Below are 18,726 nucleotides of genomic sequence, written 5' to 3' on the forward strand. Positions count from 1 at the left end.
TCGCAATTGGAGGCAAAGTAGGGCAAATAGCAGTCGACTGCAAAGTAGAAGACTTAATGGTGGAACAAAGGGAAGTCACTTTTGAGGAGGAAAATAAATCAAAATCAGATGCTAATAAAATAGAATTAGTAGAGTGATGAGGAGTAGGAAGAGAAAGAAGGTGTGAAAGTTTGAAAAAGACGTCTAGGATGAGTTGATTGTGTGTGTGTAAAAGGTCAGAGAAATAAGAATGTTTAGCTGAGAGAAGGCAGTCATCATAGAGAGCGTGGTAGGAAGAATAAGAACTGTAGTCTCCCACAGTCTTAGACTTGAGCCAACATCTTTCATAGCGATGAAGAACATGTTGCATAGCACACAGATGAAAAGAGAGCCAAGGTTGTGGGGGTTTACGAGAAGGGTAAGAAACAGAGGCAGGATTGAGAGCCGCTAAGGAAGAAGAAAGCAGTGAAAGAAGGATAGATGCAGCCATTAACAGACAAAGTAGCAAAGGAAGAGTGGCAAGGTAAAGCAGAAATGCATGAGGAAACAAAAAGTTGAGTGTTAAAACTGCGTAGGTTACGCCGGCAATATGATGGAGAGACTGACGAAGAGGAAGCAGGAGATGTTGGGAAAATTGAGATGGAGAGAAGATGATGATTAGTAGGATCGACAGGAAGTTGCAACACAGAAGATGTGGAGAGGGTGGATGTAAAGATAAGGTCTAAGCAAGAGCCAGAGATATGGAAGGGAGAAGTAGGGAGAGGAGAAAGAAAAAGGGAATCAAGGATTGTAAGTAGTGGAAGGGTAGAGTGTACAGAAGAGCGATGAAGATTAGAATCTCCTACAAGTATGAAAGGAGTAGCAGAAGGAAGAATATAAGAGAGAAGTGTGTCAATGTCTTCACAAAATGAACCAACAGACCCAGGTGGGTGATAAATGAGTAAAACGTAATGGGATAAGGCTTAGAGAAGGCAGTAAATGAAAAATCAAATGAGGTAACGGCTGGAAGAGTTAGAGTGGTAGGGATAAGTACAAATTAAGAGCGATCTAGGATGCCAATACCGTCGCCACAAGCAGATGGGCGCGGTGTATGGCAAAAGGAGGTCAGAGAGGTAGAAAGAGAAGCAGGAATAGTAGTGTTAAAAGATGGAATCCAGGTTTCAGTAATACAGAGGAAATGTAAATTCAATTGTAAAAATAGTCTAGTACAGAGGTGAATTTATTACATGGAGATCTGGCATTCCATAGGCACAGATCGATGGAAGTAATGTCAGGAGGGTAAATGAGGTTAGCATAGTTCCGGGAAGAGATAGATTGTTGATTAGCCAGAAGACATGCAGGTGGCATGAGATCTGCGTAGAGAGAAACAGCATAAATTGTTGAGAGAGGAGGAACAATGGACCAAGCACAAGGATGGAACTGAAATGGTAACCAGCAGGTGAGAGTGCTTGGTGTGCTGGCAATGGAAGAGCAAATAATGTTGCAGACTGCGGCATCTGGACAGTTAGTAAACCGGCACACCGATGGAGTAGAAATATCTGTGGTGTGCTGCTCCCTTCCGTGGACAGCAGAGGCAGACTTTGCCTGACTAACGAGTGGGATGGGAACTGCATAGGTTGCACGAGATAAGAGAAGGGGGTAAGGAGCATGCAATATCCCTTTTAGTGAGAGGACATGGGGAACTCTATTCCTCACTGTGAGCTTGGGTGCTATAACTCCAAATCAGGAAGCAGTGTGCCAAACAGTAGCCTTCTGATGTGGATATCAAATAGCGAGCAAGGTGCAATACCCCTGCATAAAGGACCTGTGACAAGGAAGTGGCTGGCCACTATAATTCTGTGTAGCACTATATCCCCAAGACTGCGTGTGTAATCCAATAAGCATCAGGAGACTATATCCCTTGGACTCTTATGCTTCACAAACCCTGCTCCTAAAAATACTCCTAATACTATTATTTACCCTGCCCTTCTTGAATTCTGAGTGCATGCCAATAGTATTAAATGTGCAAAAAGCAGGACAAGTTCATCTTGGAATGTCATTTAATTTCTGAGGAAGTCCTGGGGTGTGTCCTATTCCTCAATCCTGACCAAGCTCTACCTGGTCACAAATAGGTTTGCATGATACAGAGAAGTTTCATCAATTGCTGGCAGATCACCATTGCACAGTTGGCAAACTCTCCTAATGATTATGTAGCCATCACAGTCCAGGATGTCCTAGTGGTGGCTATGTTTCAGTTTATCCCCTAGTGGTATAACTCAGGGTGGGGGATGTAGATTTGTGGGACTTTCCATTTATTTTTACAGAGAGATTTTATTTCTACTTTACTAACAAGTGGTCCTAGAGCTACGCAGCCTGATGTTGCTGATCAGTGCTCAATAGCTTACCCTGTAGCATAATGATACACACGTATCCTGGTGCACTAAAAGGATAAACCCCACCAAGGTAATCTTAAGGATGTATGCTACCCCAGTCATAGCATCCATATGGCACTTCCTCCCTTACAGTGAGGCAAATTCATTGTTTGCGGGATCAAAGATGCACCCCTGGTATCCAACTGCTTGTTGCGCCCTAAGAAGTCTTCAAATTCAGTTGCTGTAAAACCAGACAAGCACCAAACCCAATGTATATCTCCTTGGAGAAAAGTCTTAATTTTCCTATTTAAGAACACTGCTTGACCAGTGTATTTTGGTGCTATTCTAAGTCAAGTGGAACATTTATATCACAGTTCCTATAATTGTGATACATCATAGAGCAGCATCTTACTAGCTAGCAGATGCCTTCAGCCATCTACTTTAGATAATGTGATTGTGGTGGTATGAGCATTCGCTTGTCATAGAGATGAGCACATTTTGAGTGTTTTGAAGGCTGATGGTTCATATCCTGCACTCTTTTGTCTGTGACTTAATAATCAGTCTTGTTTTCCCTTTTCTCCATGTTCACTTTCTAAACCAATTTGCAGATGGCTATCCCTAACACATAATGTTTACATTGTTCTAAGACAATTTTAGCATTGAACAGCCGAACACTGAAACTGTGTGCATCCATATAGAGGTCATTCAGTGTAAATAAATATATTCTGAAACATATTTGGAAAATTACCGTGAATGTCTGACATATCTGTCATATCTGTTCTTTGCAGCTTAGTATGTGCGGTAAGCTACACCACGCAGACTAATGAGAAGATGTATTTCAGAAAATTCTTCAAGTTCCAGGTAATGTATAAGTATTTAATTTCCAAAAGCATGCTATAATGTGGCTAATCAGGGTGTATTTTGTCGTTGTTTAATGGTTTATATAAAACTTTGACATATCAAATTTACAAAATGCATCACCATACTTGAAAACAGGAGAAAAGATAAATACGTTATTCGACCCTCCACTGCAATTAAACACTATATTCCAGTCTCCAACCCACAAGCTATTTCACAAGTTATATTCAATATTATTTGGTCCTTCCATAATTCTCCAGGGAAACAACTCAACTTCATGTTCCATTTTTCAGTGAGCAGGGAGAGCCAGTTAACGTACCAAATATTTTCTTTAAAAATCTACACAATTTTAAAATTAATGAGTCTAATCCATAAAGACTCAACCCCATCCAGGAAATTCATATTCATTGTATCCTTAAAGTGCGGAATTCATGCCGTATTAAAAACAGGAAAATAAGTAAGGTGTTTTAATGACTCAATTCTAGAACTGTTCTTGCATCCTCTACACGTTAACATAGCTGACCCGACCTTGCTCCAGCAATTTCCAATGTAGGCAGAAGTTTAAATTTAAATTTCAAGTAAAGATAGCTCCTGACTTGACAAGGTAATCCCCTTTTTCTGGGGATTTTTGCATATTCAATTTAATAAGTGTAAGAATAAAGTGTATTAATAGTGCAGCACCAATCATATTGTTGGAGCTTTCATTTGACTTTCGCCGGGTCTGCTACTAATTCCATTGTATTGCTGCCAAATTGTTCTAGAACCTCTCATAGTTCAAGGGTCCTTCCTGGGGGCGCTGTTGAGCTGCTAGCCGACTAGCTCGAAACTCTCTCTGTAGAGTGGTTACTGATCCTTGTTTATTCCAGCCAGGCGATCGTATATGAGGTACTACTTAGGATTTCGGGTGTTGTGACGGCATCAGGGACCACCGGCGTCAGAATCGATCCGAGACTTGGACTGGGACTCTATGTGGAGGTGGGCCTCCAAAGGTGGACTGCCACTGCCGGGCGCCGGAGCGCCATTGCTTCACCAAGGTGGACTGTGGAGGCTTCGTGGCTTCTGGGGCTTTGAAGTGTGCAGAGGGTTGCCCATTGCTCAGTGACTGAATTGGAGGAGGGCGTTCACAGCACTGCTGCAGGATTGTGCAACGGAGTGGCAGTGAAGACACGGGGACCGCTACTGACGGTTTGCAGAGTGGGGTTGCGTTGCTGGAGAGGGACGGCGAGCCCTATATACTGCACCAGCGGTATACTATAAACTTTGACGGGATGGTGGCGGCAGAGAGGTGGGGCCCCAGGGCATCTACGGGCAAACTGAAGTATATGGAGGTGTGTTGGAAGGAGCGCCACACCAGATTGGTTGGTTGCTGCCATTGAGAGAGTGGGTTGCTTGTTTGTGTCTTGGTGCAGCATAGCGCAGTTAAACAGTAGAGGGGGCCGATCATAAGAGACTACCCCTGCGGAGCGTTTCTTATATTGTGGTGGCTCTTGGGAGTGCATATGTATGGACTGGATTGACATCGGCACATACTCTGGCACACAGGACTGCATTCCGCACTTAGTGTGCCTGGACGGATCTGGTAGAGTCACTATAAGAAGGAGCATGAGAATAGCCACAATGACCAAGGGTTCTGGCGCTAAGAAATGTGGAGCCATGGATAAGTTCACCAAACCTACTTCTAGAGCATCCTCATCTGCTGGCTGCGATATGCAGTCCATGAGCCCATTGCGAGTTCGAGCGTGGGCAGCCCGATTGACCTACAAATGTATGTTGGACATGATGCAGCAAGGATTTCCATTGGTGAACGTTAAATTAGATGGAATTACTGAGACTGTGTCGTCCATGTGAGTGCAATTGGAAAAAGACACAGCGGATTAATGAAGCGGAACGTCGGATAAGTGCTAATGAGGACATTGTTGCAGATTTGCAAACTGCGGTTTCTACACTTACCAGAGACTTGAAGTAGGTTGCAGCAACGTGTGAAGATTTAGAGTCCAGATCTCGCAGAAACAATATTTGTATTGTCGGGTGCCGAGGATACCCTCCGGGGTAGCTTGGAAGTGGCGATGGAGAACTTGCTACGAGAGCTACTGGACAACCCAGGATGGTCCCCACACTTCACAGTTGAGGGAGCACACATAGCGCTGGCTGCAAAACCTAAGCCTGGCTGATCATTGTAGGCATCATGAACTATCGGGACCGTGACTTGATACTGCGTGCTGCTAGGGATAAGCAGGAACTGAGGCTTGATTCCAATGTTGTTCGAATTTTCACAGATTATACTGTGGTGGTGCAACTGGAGCACTGCTCCTTTCTGGGTGTGAAGAAGCTGCTCAGGGAGCGAAACACACCGTATGCTATTTTATTCCCTACTCGCCTTAAGTTACAGCATAATAACAAATCGTTCTTTTTCACAGTTCCGGAGGAGGCAGTCCTTTATTGAGACACATATTCCATTACCTTTGCCTAAGTTTGGTGATCCCTTTAAGTGGTTTCAGAAGTTCCTTGATGTGGCCAGTGATCCTTTTGTTGATGGGTAGATGGTATTACGCACAGATGTGGCCAGCGGGGATGTGTATTAATCCTGTGCCTTGGGCAGGTTATTGGCCCACTCTGTGCGGAGACAGTTGTCCACTGTGCAGGTGCAAATAGTTGGTGTTATGTTGGGGGTTGGGAGGGTGGGTATGGGCATGGCTGTTTATTGGGGAACAGGGAGGTGGTCGTGTTTATATGTTGGGTTAAAAATGTAAAAAGGCACTTGGTTGCAGTTGGTAAGGAGCTGATCAGATCAAATACTAGATTGGTGACCGATACTTGTATACTACATTGGATATGGAGCATACTAGGGTTGCGGGGGGGATTTTGCTTTAATTCACTAGCTGGAATGTCTGGGGATTGGGAAATCCTATTAAGCATGGAAGATACTGGTGAATGTGAAAGGTGCTAATATTGTATTTTTACAAGAAACACATGTTCGGCAAGCAGGCAGAGCTATTTGCACTGGGGTGGGGGAAGAGTAAGTATTACACATCCTATTCAACTAGGTATAGACGGGTTATAATTTTAATACATCGAAAAAATGCAGTTTGTGCACCTGGGCATGAAGGTCGATATGTGTTGGAGCATGGTAACTTATGTGGGCGGGAGGTATTATTGGTGAATGTGTATGGTCCTAATATCGGCGACCCTGACATTTTTGACCACATATTTCAGTTATGTGCACAGTACCCAATGGACTCACTGATGTGTGGGGGGGATATCAATTCCATATTAAGCACAACCTTAAATCGTACCCCGGATGCACCTAGGTGTTGTTCTGGGGCGGCACAGACTATCCTTGCACATATGGTTGAAATGGACGTGTGAATGGGACAGGGAGGATATATACATATTGTTCCAAGGTCCATGACATGCATTCAAGAATTGATGTGTGGTTGGTATCTAGCGGTCTATTACCTACCGTGCAAGGGTGTTCAATATTTCCCTGCACTTATTCGGACCACTCTCCCATTTCACTTTCTATGCTTTTATCCCAGAAAAATGGGGTACGCCCACCCTGGTGCTATAAGCCGGCTGCCGTGCGTGACCCGGTGTTTGTTACAACTTTGCAAAAGCATAGTGCCACTTATTTTGAATTAAATGATGGCTCTATGAGATAGGCCAAGTAGGCTGCTTCCTCGGACTGTTAGGGTTGAATTGGGGAATAGACGCATCCTGTGTGTTCAACAATTGGATCATACTTTGGCACATCTGGACGATGATTTTAACACCGTATTTTATCATTTTCACTCTGCTTTATATACGTCAAAGACTACCACAACCTCCCTAAAGATCGATAGATAACCTGAATGGGATACTGACAACCCTATTGTCTGAAGAGAACAGGGAAGCGCTTGAAGCCCCATTTGCGGTTGAAGAGGTCAAACTGGCGACAAAAGAGCTCCCGAGCGGGAAGGCCCCTGAGTCGGATGGCTTTAGCGTGGAATTCTATAAGGAATTTTGTGACAAGCTGGCCCCCTATTTACTGCGGATATGGATGGTGGCATTAAGAATTGGGATTCTGGCAGGGACGCTACATGAGGCAATTATTATTCTATTACTCAAACCGAATAAGGTAGCGAGTAACTCCGGGTCGTATAGACCCCTATCGCTCATAAACACTGTCACAAAGATATTTGCTAAAATTATAGCGATGTGACTATCCCCATTTATGCCACATATTGTACATGTTGATCAATTCGGTTTTATACCGGGCCGATCGACAGCTGTTAGGCTCACCTGGTATCCATGGGGATGCCACCCAGCCCTGGTTGGATGATTTGCACTCTCAAACCCTCTCCCGGTCCCTTGGTAAGGACTCTGGTTAAAGATGGGTCTACAATATAGGGGAGCTGGATTCAATACCAGATTGTCTGTTTTCCCACCTCCCTTGGCCTCAACTCCTTCCTCGCCCTTCGGCCTTCTCCTCACCTTAATATTGTAAAAGTTGGATTCTCACACTGCCAAATCACTACCCAAAACCCTAGGAAGATTACAGGAATTTGCTAGAGTATGAGGGTTCACTATTAACTACGCAAAATCAAAAGCCCTAAACATAACCGAAGAGGAGAAGATACCCCAAAAAATGGTGACACAGCATCCACTAATCTGGGAACCCAAGGCCATAGACTACTTAGGAGTTCAACTGACACGGGAATATAGACACCTATACGGGGAGAACATAGTGCCCACGTGGAAACAATTTAAGGAGGACCTCTTGAGGTGGGATGCCCAGGAACTTTCATGGTTCGCACGTATAACCGCACTCAAGATGACCCTTCTACCCCGCCTCCTATATGTAATTAGCTCCCTCCTGATAGAGACCCCCCCCCCAAAATGTGCAAAAAACTGCAAGAGGATTTAATATCCTTTGTATGGAATGGGAATGGGGATTAACACCATTCCGCCTCCGTGATTCCCGGAAAACTGGAGTTTTAATGCCCCGGTATTTCCGGGAATCACGGAGGCTGAATGGTAATACGAGTCTGGCGGTAACCAGGCGGTTTTACCGCCTCGGTTACCGCCGGACTTGTAATGAGGCCCAATGTCTTGCTTCTTTCCTTTTAGGTATGGAAAGGTATTTTGGTGTTGTCATGCAGTTTGAAGATGAGCATGGGGCGGTAGGCGAAAGCGCGGTGTGCGCGATGCTGTCCAATGAGTAATGTGCGATGCGCTGCTCGGTTTCGCCTTTTATATTGCTAACCTGTGTCTTTTCTCTCCTTGCAGGTCGCGATGTTCTCGCCAATCGCTGTGATGTTCCAGCAATGATACTTAACAGGAGATGACTACCCAGGTATGAATTGTGTGGCTTTCTTTGTTCGGGAGGAAACGTGAGTAAACGCTTATTAATGCTGTCTTTCTTCCTCCTCTTTCCAGGTTATGGTATTCCAAGATGCATGCGGTGCCGGATGATGGAGTTCGTACCTTCAGGTGAGTGGAACTGAAGTCGGCGATGGATTGAAGACAGGATACTATTCCATGTAAGTTTCGTAGTGTTCTTTCTCTCTGCAGGTCCTTGGTTTCAGGTAAGCTGGCATCAAGAACTGGACACGGTGAGCGTTACGCTGCCCACAGCAGAATAACATGAAGCGTGTTCTGCTGTTTGGGTGTGGTTTAAATAGTCTCAGGTAAAGTAGTCCAGGTAAAATAGTCCCAGGCCTGCCACACCCAAAGTAGTCCAGGGAAAGTAGTCACAGGCCTGCCACACCCAAAAGACTAGACCGCATAGCTCAGCTCCTTGTAACTGAGCTATGTGTGTGCCTCCATGTTGGCTGAACCCCCCCCACCCCCCAAGTTAAATAGTCCCAAGTAAATCGTCTCATTCTAATGTTGGTCTTCATGATGGTTATGAGCCTGGCGCCAAAGGCGCCAGGACTCACTCCAAGAGAGTCTTGGATAAGGTTTTAAGGCCTTTGACCTGGCCCTAACTGGAAGGCTGACTTGCCAGTGAGGGCCAGGGTTAAGGGTCACGACACAGCTTCTAATATCAGACGGTTATACAATGTTTGAACTCGAGTCCCACGTGAGTGTCACGCTGTGGCTGTTTCTCTTGACATGCAGAAAGAGTTTGATACAGTTGCCTGGCCTTTTCTGTTCCGTGTTCTTTCTAATTATGGGTTTGGTCCCAATTTTATTTCATGGGTTTGATTTCTGTATACGCAACCGTCAGCCCAAGTGTTCACAGACAGTAAGTTATCTCCTGCTTTTAAATTAGGTGCAGGCACTAGGCAGGGGTGCCCCCTCTCCCCTGTTATTGAGCCCCTGGCTGACTTGATTCGGGGTCAATTTCAAGGGGCCGGCATACATGGGTGGGAAGTAATCTCACTATGTGCTGATGAGTTTGTTGTATATAAGAGACCCTTTGACTAATTTGGCTCCAATGCTTGCAGCAGTAAAAGACTTTGGCAAGTATTCTGGCCTGCTTCTCAATACTAAGTCTGAAATCTTTCCGTTATCAGTGTGGGGGGTGGGGGGGGGCGGGAAGCCGTTGTGCGCGACAAAGATGGCTGCATAAAGTAGGAGCTCTGGTGCTGCAAGTGTTAGCCTGCATTTATCACATATATTCCATCACATATATTCCAGGATCTAAAGTACTTGAACTGTGCCTTCATCTCGAGCGGAACAGCTGGGGGCACATTCCGGCCAAAAATCACTGTAGCTGGACCGTCCCTGAGACTGTTGCGGGCCACTGCTGCAGAGGGCCTGCGTGGCACGCGCCTGCTACGTGTAGAGCTGCAGTGGCGCGGACACAACTACTTCGGCCCTGAAGCGGATAGGTGCTCCAGCAGGATATCCCCACACCCTGATCACGATGTGGCTACGGCTGGTATCAGGTGGCCAGCTCGCCGCACCATAGCGGCGGTAGCCACCTGAAACCCCGGGAGGGCCGACCTGGGCGCGAGGCTGGGTATCAGGCGGCATTGGATCTCAGGGCGCATAAGTCGGCACGGCGGCGCAGCCGGACCCAGCTGTCCATGACACCTATAGTCCCCTTCAACTCTACCTGCTGCCTTGCGGGGCCTCGCTCTGCTGCCGTTGCCAAGTGGCTTATATCCATTTAGGGGATCGTGCCCACTGGGTGTTCCACGGGGTTGTCGCCTGTGGCGAACGCACAACTACGATGCTTCCTGCCTGACACGGTAGGTGCATTCCCACCCAGCATTGGCCCCAAATCAATGTTGGAGGCCCCCCTGGCACCACGAAGGCACCATCTCCTGCTGGTGTGCTTACTCCTGCATTAACTTTGTGATTGCATGCCAGTGCCCTGTGTGAGTAGGTGCTAACAACACTGGCTCACTCCCTGCCGGCCGTGCGCTGACCCATACCACTGAGCGAGGGAGCCGAGACATTATCTACTGTACCAAAAGCTGTTCTCCCTGCATCTCACTGCCCGCTCTGGAACGTTGAAACACACCCTAATTGCCTGCCATAACTATTCAGGCACAACTTCGTTCACTTTTGACCCCTTTTGCAGCGAGGTGATGACCCCCTTCTCCCCTATTATGCCCTGAGCCACCGGGGCACTGCCCACACCTGGAACACCATTGGTCCCACGCTCCCGATGGCCCACTGGCCTGATGAGGAGGTGAGCGCTTCCATTCTCGTTAGCCTTGCTATGGTGACTCGTCCACAAACCCTGAAGGCTGCCAACAGTCTACAACAACGTGCTACACTGAATAAGCGCTACGCCACCATCCTCTCACAGTATTATCCAGCGCCCCGCTTTACACCTTTGAATCGGGTGTATTAAGGAATACCCTGTATGCGGACTGGGGGCACCCACTACACCCATCATTGCTTGATCTGGTGACGCCCACGTAGCAACCCAAGTAGTTAACCAAGCTGGATCCAGCGGCAGGGTCGGCTTAGCTACACCGACCCACTGATAACAGCATGCTGACACATGACCTTCACCGGGGGCTGTACACCGGGAGTACTAGCAGCCCCGAAGACTCAATCCTACGGAATCGGTGACAAGGTGCCCTGGGGTGGCACCTACACACTCCTTTTCCACTGTGTGCAAGAACATGGTTTCCCATCTACCTCAACATGTTGTACCACCCTGTTACAATTGCGAGTACCACCAGCAACCCAGTGGCTGCGAACTCTCAAGTGGTTAATAACCACTGAACAGGTTATCATGTCTGTTCTTGCGAGAGAGGGGCGCCCGCTACCTTTGTAAAACTATTTGTTAAGGAACCTGGGATTGGTAACCCTAGGTCTCCTGGGGGCAGCCAGACGTGGTCTCCCTCTCACTGTGCTTAGAGAGGCATCAGCTTCACCTCACTGATGATCCCCAACAAGGGTGAAACACGTGTATGGGGTTGCTGGTGGTACTTTCGTTCAGATTGGAATTGCCATTGTATTTCGGTGCTGGACTGCCCCTGGGCAGGACAAAGACTGATATGCAAATGGATATTTCCCATCTGTGAAAGGCACAGTGAGTAAAAGCAGTGGCTGCGAACTCTCAAGTGGTTAATAACCACTGAACAGGTTATCATGTCTGTTCTTGCGAGAGAGGGGAGCCCGCTACCTTTGTAAAATTATTTGTTAAGGAACCTGGGATTGGTAACCCTAGGTCTCCTGGGGGCAACCAGACGTGGTCTCCCTCTCACTGTGCTTAGAGAGGCATCAGCTTCACCTCACTGATGATCCCCAACAAGGGTGAAACACGTGTATGGGGTTGCTGGTGGTACTCTCGTTCAGATTGGAATTGCCATTGTATTTCGGTGCTGGACTGCCCCTGGGCAGGACAAAGACTGATATGCAAATGGATATTTCCCATCTGTGAAAGGCACAGTGAGTAAAAGCAGTGGCTGCGAACTCTCAAGTGGTTAATAACCACTGAACAGGTTATCATGTCTGTTCTTGCGAGAGAGGGGCGCCCGCTACCTTTATAAAAATAGATTTAGAAAGAGGCTGTTACAATAGTCCAACCTAGAGAGAACCAGAGCTTGGGATACCCTGAGCTTCATACGGTCCTAACATTGACGACCCTGATTTTTACATTGAGATGATCGATTTACTTAATACCCCCTGATTCCCATCTTATGGGGGGGTGACTTCAACACCATTATAGACCAATGTCTGGATAGATCCAGCTCCCGCCCCCTCCAGCAAGCCAAAGCACCTCAGGTAATAGTAGATGGTCTTAATAAACTTCGGCTAGTGGATGCATGGAGGGTTCTTAACCCGGAGATGCGGCAATACTCGTACTACTCCACAGTCCACGATTCCCACTCTCGTATAGACATGCGGCATATCTCTCTGATACATTGATTAGTGGTTTGAGCGATGTTGCTATATTACCCAGAACATTCTCTGACCATTCCCCGGTAACCATAAAAGATATTCTTTGGGAATGCACCCAATGGTCACAGAGGGTGGAAACTCGAGCCACAATCCCTTTTAGACCCCATGTTCAAAGCCCAGTTAACTAAGCGTATAGATGAATACTTTGACTTGACAGGGGCACGGTTTGGCACACAAGCAACACTATGGGAAGCCTTATATCCGCGGGGCTGCCCTGTTGTCCAAGGCAGGGATACTCAAGAGTATACGTGGCGACATACAGCGCAGTGAGACCCGACTATGCAATTTAGAACGGGCACTCGCAACAAACCCTTGTGATCAAACGTTGGGGAGTTAAAAACTGAATTAGAAAGTTTCCGGTACATGCAGACAGGGAACTAAAGTTCTTAGACGGTCCCAACCAGGCGAGGAAATATGGCGAAAGTGAGTGGCCAGGCAGGATATTTGCGAGGGTGGACAGGCCGTCGCGAGACAGCCAACATATCCCTGCTATACAAGATGCAACCGGGACGATGGTCCACACCACCGAAGGGGTGAGCCAGGAAGTCCATGCGTTCTACAAAAAGTTATATGGCAACACTGACACAGCCACCACCCCTGAAATAAATAGTTACCTGGATAGCCTCCTGCTGACGTCCCTATCAGCAGACACCAAAGTGGCACTAGACAGCCCCATCACCCTTGAAGAGATCGCCCGTGCTATTGACGAACTAACAGCTGGCAAGGCCTCTGGCCCTGATGGCCTGATGCTGGAATATTATAAACATTTTAAGTCCCGCCTTGTCCCTGAACTGTTAGATATGTGGTCGGAATCCCTGTCCTTAGGAGTACTCACGCCCACGCTGCGTGAAGCAATGATCACAGTCCTACTTAAACCGGGCAAACCCCCTGAACAATGCGGCTCATACCGGCCCCTCTCCCTTATCAACTCTGACATAAACATTTTTGCCAAAGTGCTGGCCCTCCGCCTCACCCCCCTATCTGACACATGTCATATACCCAGACCAGTCAGGGTTTGTCCCTGGTCTGTCCATAGCCCTAAATTTAAGGCGCCTATTCAATATCTTGACGCAAATAGATCCTGGGACACAGGCGGTAGCTGTGGCCCTGGACATACAAAAAGCATTTGATTCTGTGTCGTGACAATTCATGTGGGTGGTTCTAGAGAGACAATTTTGGGCCACTATTTAACTCATGGGTCAAACTACTATTCACACACCCAGTAGCCAGGGTGAACACCCCATCACCCCTAATTAAAATATGCAGAGGGACCAGGAAGGGTTGCCCGTTGTCGCCGCTATTATTTGCCATGGTGATTGAACCACTGGCGGACGACATACGGAATAAACACATGCATAAGGGCGTCAGACTCACGAGAGAACCTGAAATTATTTCATTATATGCTGACAATGCGCTGATATTCATTCGAGATCCTACCAGACACCTGGCGCCAATCATGCAAACTGTCCAGAAGTTTGGCACCATGTCTAGACTGCATGTAAACTTTGCTAAGTCAGAACTATTCCCACTAACTGATACAGCTTAACCCCCCCTCCCACCCCCCCTCCAGACCTAATGGGTTTCACTTGGTCACCATCAGAAATAAAATACTTGGGGATAACGATAACACTTCAGAAAATCTCACTTTCTGCGCTTAATTATGGCCACTACCTACCTCGGCTGCAGACCAAACTTCACACCTGGGCAAAGCTCCCAATCACCATCGCAGGGCGGGTCGCGCTTCTAAAAATGCTGGTTCTCTAAACTGCTATATTACTTTATCAACGTCCTGCTATGGCCTGGAGCTGTGTTCTTTGATCCTCTGGAGAAAGCAATAAATAGCTATATGTGGCACACTGGCGCAGTGCGCCTAAAATGTAACAAACTGGCCAGACCATATGATAAGGGGGGCCTATTGGCCCCCAACTTTGAACGCTACTGGGTGGCAGCGCAGGCGCACTATGCTGCCTACTGGTTCGATATTGATGCGCAACACACTCACCTAAAATTAGAGAGGCTGGCTGCTGGTGACCGCAATGTGCGTTCACTTGTACTCCCACCATGCCCCAGATTACGAACAGATGTGGACCCAGTGACTGTTACAGCCCTAGCGTGGGATGAAATATGGAAGACATTAAACATCCCTAGACCATACCATAAAAGTATGCTTATATTGGGGAGTGATTGGACAAAATTCCATAGCTGCAAAGTAGACGTGCTCCAGTGGGCCATGGACAGGTACGAAGTGATCAGAGATGTTTATAACGTGAACTCCTTTATGGGGTTTCATGGCTTAACCAACCCTCCCGTAGGCAATCTGGGTAGTGGTTACAATATGCTGGTCTCAAGTAGAGCTGAGAAACCTGATTGGGCTCCCCAAGCTATTTGTCTTCTTCGGCTGAACCGGAAGGCGCTAGCAGGCCTGATCTGCATAAGGCTTGGCTCTAAAGGCCGATCGCCTGTCTGTGGCCTGCTAGGGCCTAAGGGGCTGTGGGCCACTCCCCCTGTCCAATCTGCCTACCATCTGAGGTCACCGTTCACCCACATAACATTCCATGTAAGTACATTTTTGCCGCACCAGAGGTCTGTGTACCTCTATCAACTTGTGTGAACTCTCCATTGTACAAACATAGACTATACAACAGCGTTGCCAGTTTCTAATACCAGTTGTGACTCGCACTATATTGTAATATCCTGTATTCCCTCTGCCTTGCTGCCTACCGAGCATTAATCAGATAGATACGGTGCTCCTAATACAGCAGTGGTACACTCGCACTGGCTTTACTTCTTACTGTCCCGCTCTCACTATACGCTCCCTGCTGTGCTGCTCTGCTTCAACCCACAATATATTTTACGGCATTCCTTTCAATTTGTAGCCAATAACAAATGCAAAATTGTACACATGTAGCAACCATATGCGCCGTAAGACGTCACCCATCTACCATGAAAACCACTGTACCACGTCCCCACTAGTAATCTCTACGCCTACTATTACGCACTATTACGCACTTTGCCATTAACTTTACCGGTGTGCATTAGCTTTCGTTCCACTGCACGTTGTGCATACGCCCAGCCACTCAAAAACCTGTGCATTCCACTTGCATTTGGTATCTGATCAACGCGATGTTTACACCCGCACTGCACCAACCTACGGTGCCGATCCTAGCACTACCCCGCACCTTTGGCCTTTACCTTATTGCTTTCCTACCACACCTGCATTGTTCTGATCTACTGTGCTGCTTCTAGCAGTGCACTGTTACTGTGTTGCTCCTAGCGTTGTACCAATTTACTGTATAATGCCAGGATGGAAAAGTCACAAATATGCATTTATGTTGATTATCAATGTCTTTATATTGAGTCCTTTTCTGCCATGAGATATCCATTTCCATTATTGTATAACACTGCTATAGTAATACCATTGCCTCACTAGGATGGAATAACCACATGTACGCATTCTCACTGTTTCACTGTCTCAGTACTTATATTGATTTTTTGCCATGAGATCTCCATTTCCATTACTGTATAGCGCTGCCATATTATGCCACTGCCTCACTAGGAGGGAATAGCCACACGTACGCATTATACTAATTACTACCGTGGTGGGATTACTCTGACTGCTATTACCCACTATTGTGTAAAAAAATGATATGCCCTAAATCCGTAGCCACGGGAGTGCCAACCAGATCTGCAGATAACCACCTAGCTAACTAGACGCCTATCTCAGTCAGTCCTGAACCGCCCTACTACCCATGAATCTTACTATACGGTACGCAGTACTCACTCGAATGGCCCTCTTTTGCAGAACCATTCTTATAATGGCCACCCTTCTACCTTCTCCCCAGACCATCACTTCCACTAATCTCCCACCATCCACCCAGCTCAATCCTCAGCCTGCGAGTTCGAAACTACTATCATCCATCCGTAAATACTTAGTGCCATTGACTCGAGAGGAATTGATCTGCCGCTTTGCCACCCCACCTACACCATTGATCCCTTGTCCACTTACTACCAGGAATGCCAGACAAGGATCTCGCCACCTCGCTAAGGAACCTAAAAGCAGGCTATCCACTCCCAAGGTAGTCATTACGTTTTCCACTGCCCACTCAGCCATCAACATAGTGCCAGACAGCACTCCTCCTCCACCACTTCATCAACACTCACCTCTGTCCCCAGGCATCAAAGGAGCCCTTATTAACTCTTGATCGTTAGCAGCCAATGCCCTTGACATTGCTGACTACATCACTTCCAACCAACTGGATTTTGTAGCCATATCCGAAACATGGCTTAACCCAGCTTCTGGACCCGCTGTAATATTAGCGCTCCCTGACAACTACACCATCATCAGAGATGACAGAGCCACGGGTAAAGCGGGCAGCATTGCATTTATTGCCAAAACTCACTTTGGCCTGAGAGAGTTCTCCAGCACACCACTACCATCTGCCTAGCTACTCTGTTAAAAACTACCTCTCACCCCCAACCAGACCTTACTTCTACATCTCATCTACCGGCCGCATGGCCCTATATCCTCCTTCGAGGATAACATCTCCACTCTCCTAACACAGAACACAAAACCAAGCTCACAGATCATCCTACTAGGTGACCTAAACCTTGGACTTCACGACTCAAAAGATACGAACGCATCTACTCTTGAGAATACCATCTCCCAACTCTGATTCAAACTCAACATTACCAAACCAACCCACAATAAAGGTAGGACCGTAGATTCTTTGGCAGACCTCAACTGCACTACCACTATCCTTAAAAATGAGCCACTTGCCTGGTCAGACCACCACGCCATCACATTCTCTATACAGGAGAAACCATCCATCAACACAGGGGTAACCCTTGCCCCTTCCACCCTGTCCAGGGACAAGCGTAACTTAACTATAGAAAACTTACTGCCACTGCTACAGCCCATCACCAACTCACCCAACGTTGACAAGGACCCTGGCCTTCTAGTGGAAAGTTACAACACCACCCTGAAACAAGCAATAAATAAGATCACTCCCCTAAAGCCTCAAAGCCAAATCCACAACCCACCTAAATGCTTGGTTTACAGCTCAACTAAAATCACTCTAACGAAAAAAAGAGCAGCCAAAACCATTTGGAGCAATTCCCCCTCCACCACCAACAAAGAGAACTTTGTTGTTCGGTCCATAACCTATAAGACTGTCATTCATAACACCAAAAGGGAAATCTACAATGAAAGAATCCAGAACGCAAAATCAAATACTAAGGAACTTTTTACTATACTTGGGGGAACTAGAGTCACCGGCTCCCCCTGCTGACACATGCCTGAAAGACACTGCCTGGTGTGCAAATATTCAGAAGGCCCTATCAGATAAAATAGCACTATTACAAACTAAAATTGATACAAAATAAAATAACTTACCCACTGATGCAAATACTGTCAACAGAGCCCACGCTCACCAAAGCCAACTGTGTACCCCCTTCCAATTTACACCAGCCTCCATCAAGGAAGTAGAACACTTAATTCTTGGGATAAAACCCTCCAACTGCCAAGGTGATCTTTGCCCAGCCTCGGTCATCAATGATGGCGCTAGAGAACTAGCACCATTCATTACAGCTCTGATGAACACATCCTTCAAAAACCGTTCAGTACCTGATAATCTCAAAGAAGCATGGGTCAGACCGCTTCTAAAAAAACTAGATCCCAGCATCCCCACAAATTATAGGCCTATAACAACGGTCCCCGTCCTTCTAAAAAATCTGTGACCGCGCAGTCTATCTCCAAATTCAGAAACACTTGAAAGATAATGATTTATTAGGTCTACGTCAGTCTGGTTTCAGACCCAGACAAGTTACTGAGACAGCCCTATTCGATCCAAAGATAGAGATGGATGAATCAAAGGACAATGGCAAACTAGCCATCCTCGTACTCTTGGATCTCTCAACAACCTTCGACCATAAAATCCTGACCAAGCACCTAACCTCAGCAGCAGCCTTCTCACTGAACGCCGCTAGCTGGATACAGTCCTTCCTCTCGAACAGAACCACTAGGGTCTTTTCACCTTAAGCATCTGCTCCGTCAGAGCCCATCAACTGTGGAGTTCCGCAAGGATCTTGCTTCTCCCCCACACTCTATAATATATTTACCAAGCCTCTCTTTGATCGTCTTGACAATCTGGGTGTCTCCTACACTAATTACGCGGATGACACCCAGATC

The 18,726-nt window shown here is 46.8% G+C and overlaps 1 protein-coding gene across 3 annotated transcripts in view; it reads left to right on the forward strand.

Annotated features, from left to right (window-relative positions):
* The window catches only part of TRAPPC13 (trafficking protein particle complex subunit 13), a 987,073-nt gene that overhangs the window by 514,819 nt on the left and 453,528 nt on the right, over positions 1 to 18,726 (forward strand). For all 3 annotated transcript variants that reach the window (XM_069627358.1, XM_069627359.1, XM_069627360.1), the window contains exon 6: positions 3,119 to 3,191. In XM_069627358.1, the coding sequence (XP_069483459.1) occupies positions 3,119 to 3,191 (73 nt within the window). The remainder of the gene's footprint in view (positions 1 to 3,118; positions 3,192 to 18,726) is intronic.

This window comes from Ambystoma mexicanum, chromosome 6p, assembly GCF_040938575.1.
Source record: "Ambystoma mexicanum isolate Mex_15411 chromosome 6p, UKY_AmexF1_1, whole genome shotgun sequence".
Classification (NCBI taxonomy): Eukaryota; Metazoa; Chordata; class Amphibia; order Caudata; family Ambystomatidae; genus Ambystoma; species Ambystoma mexicanum.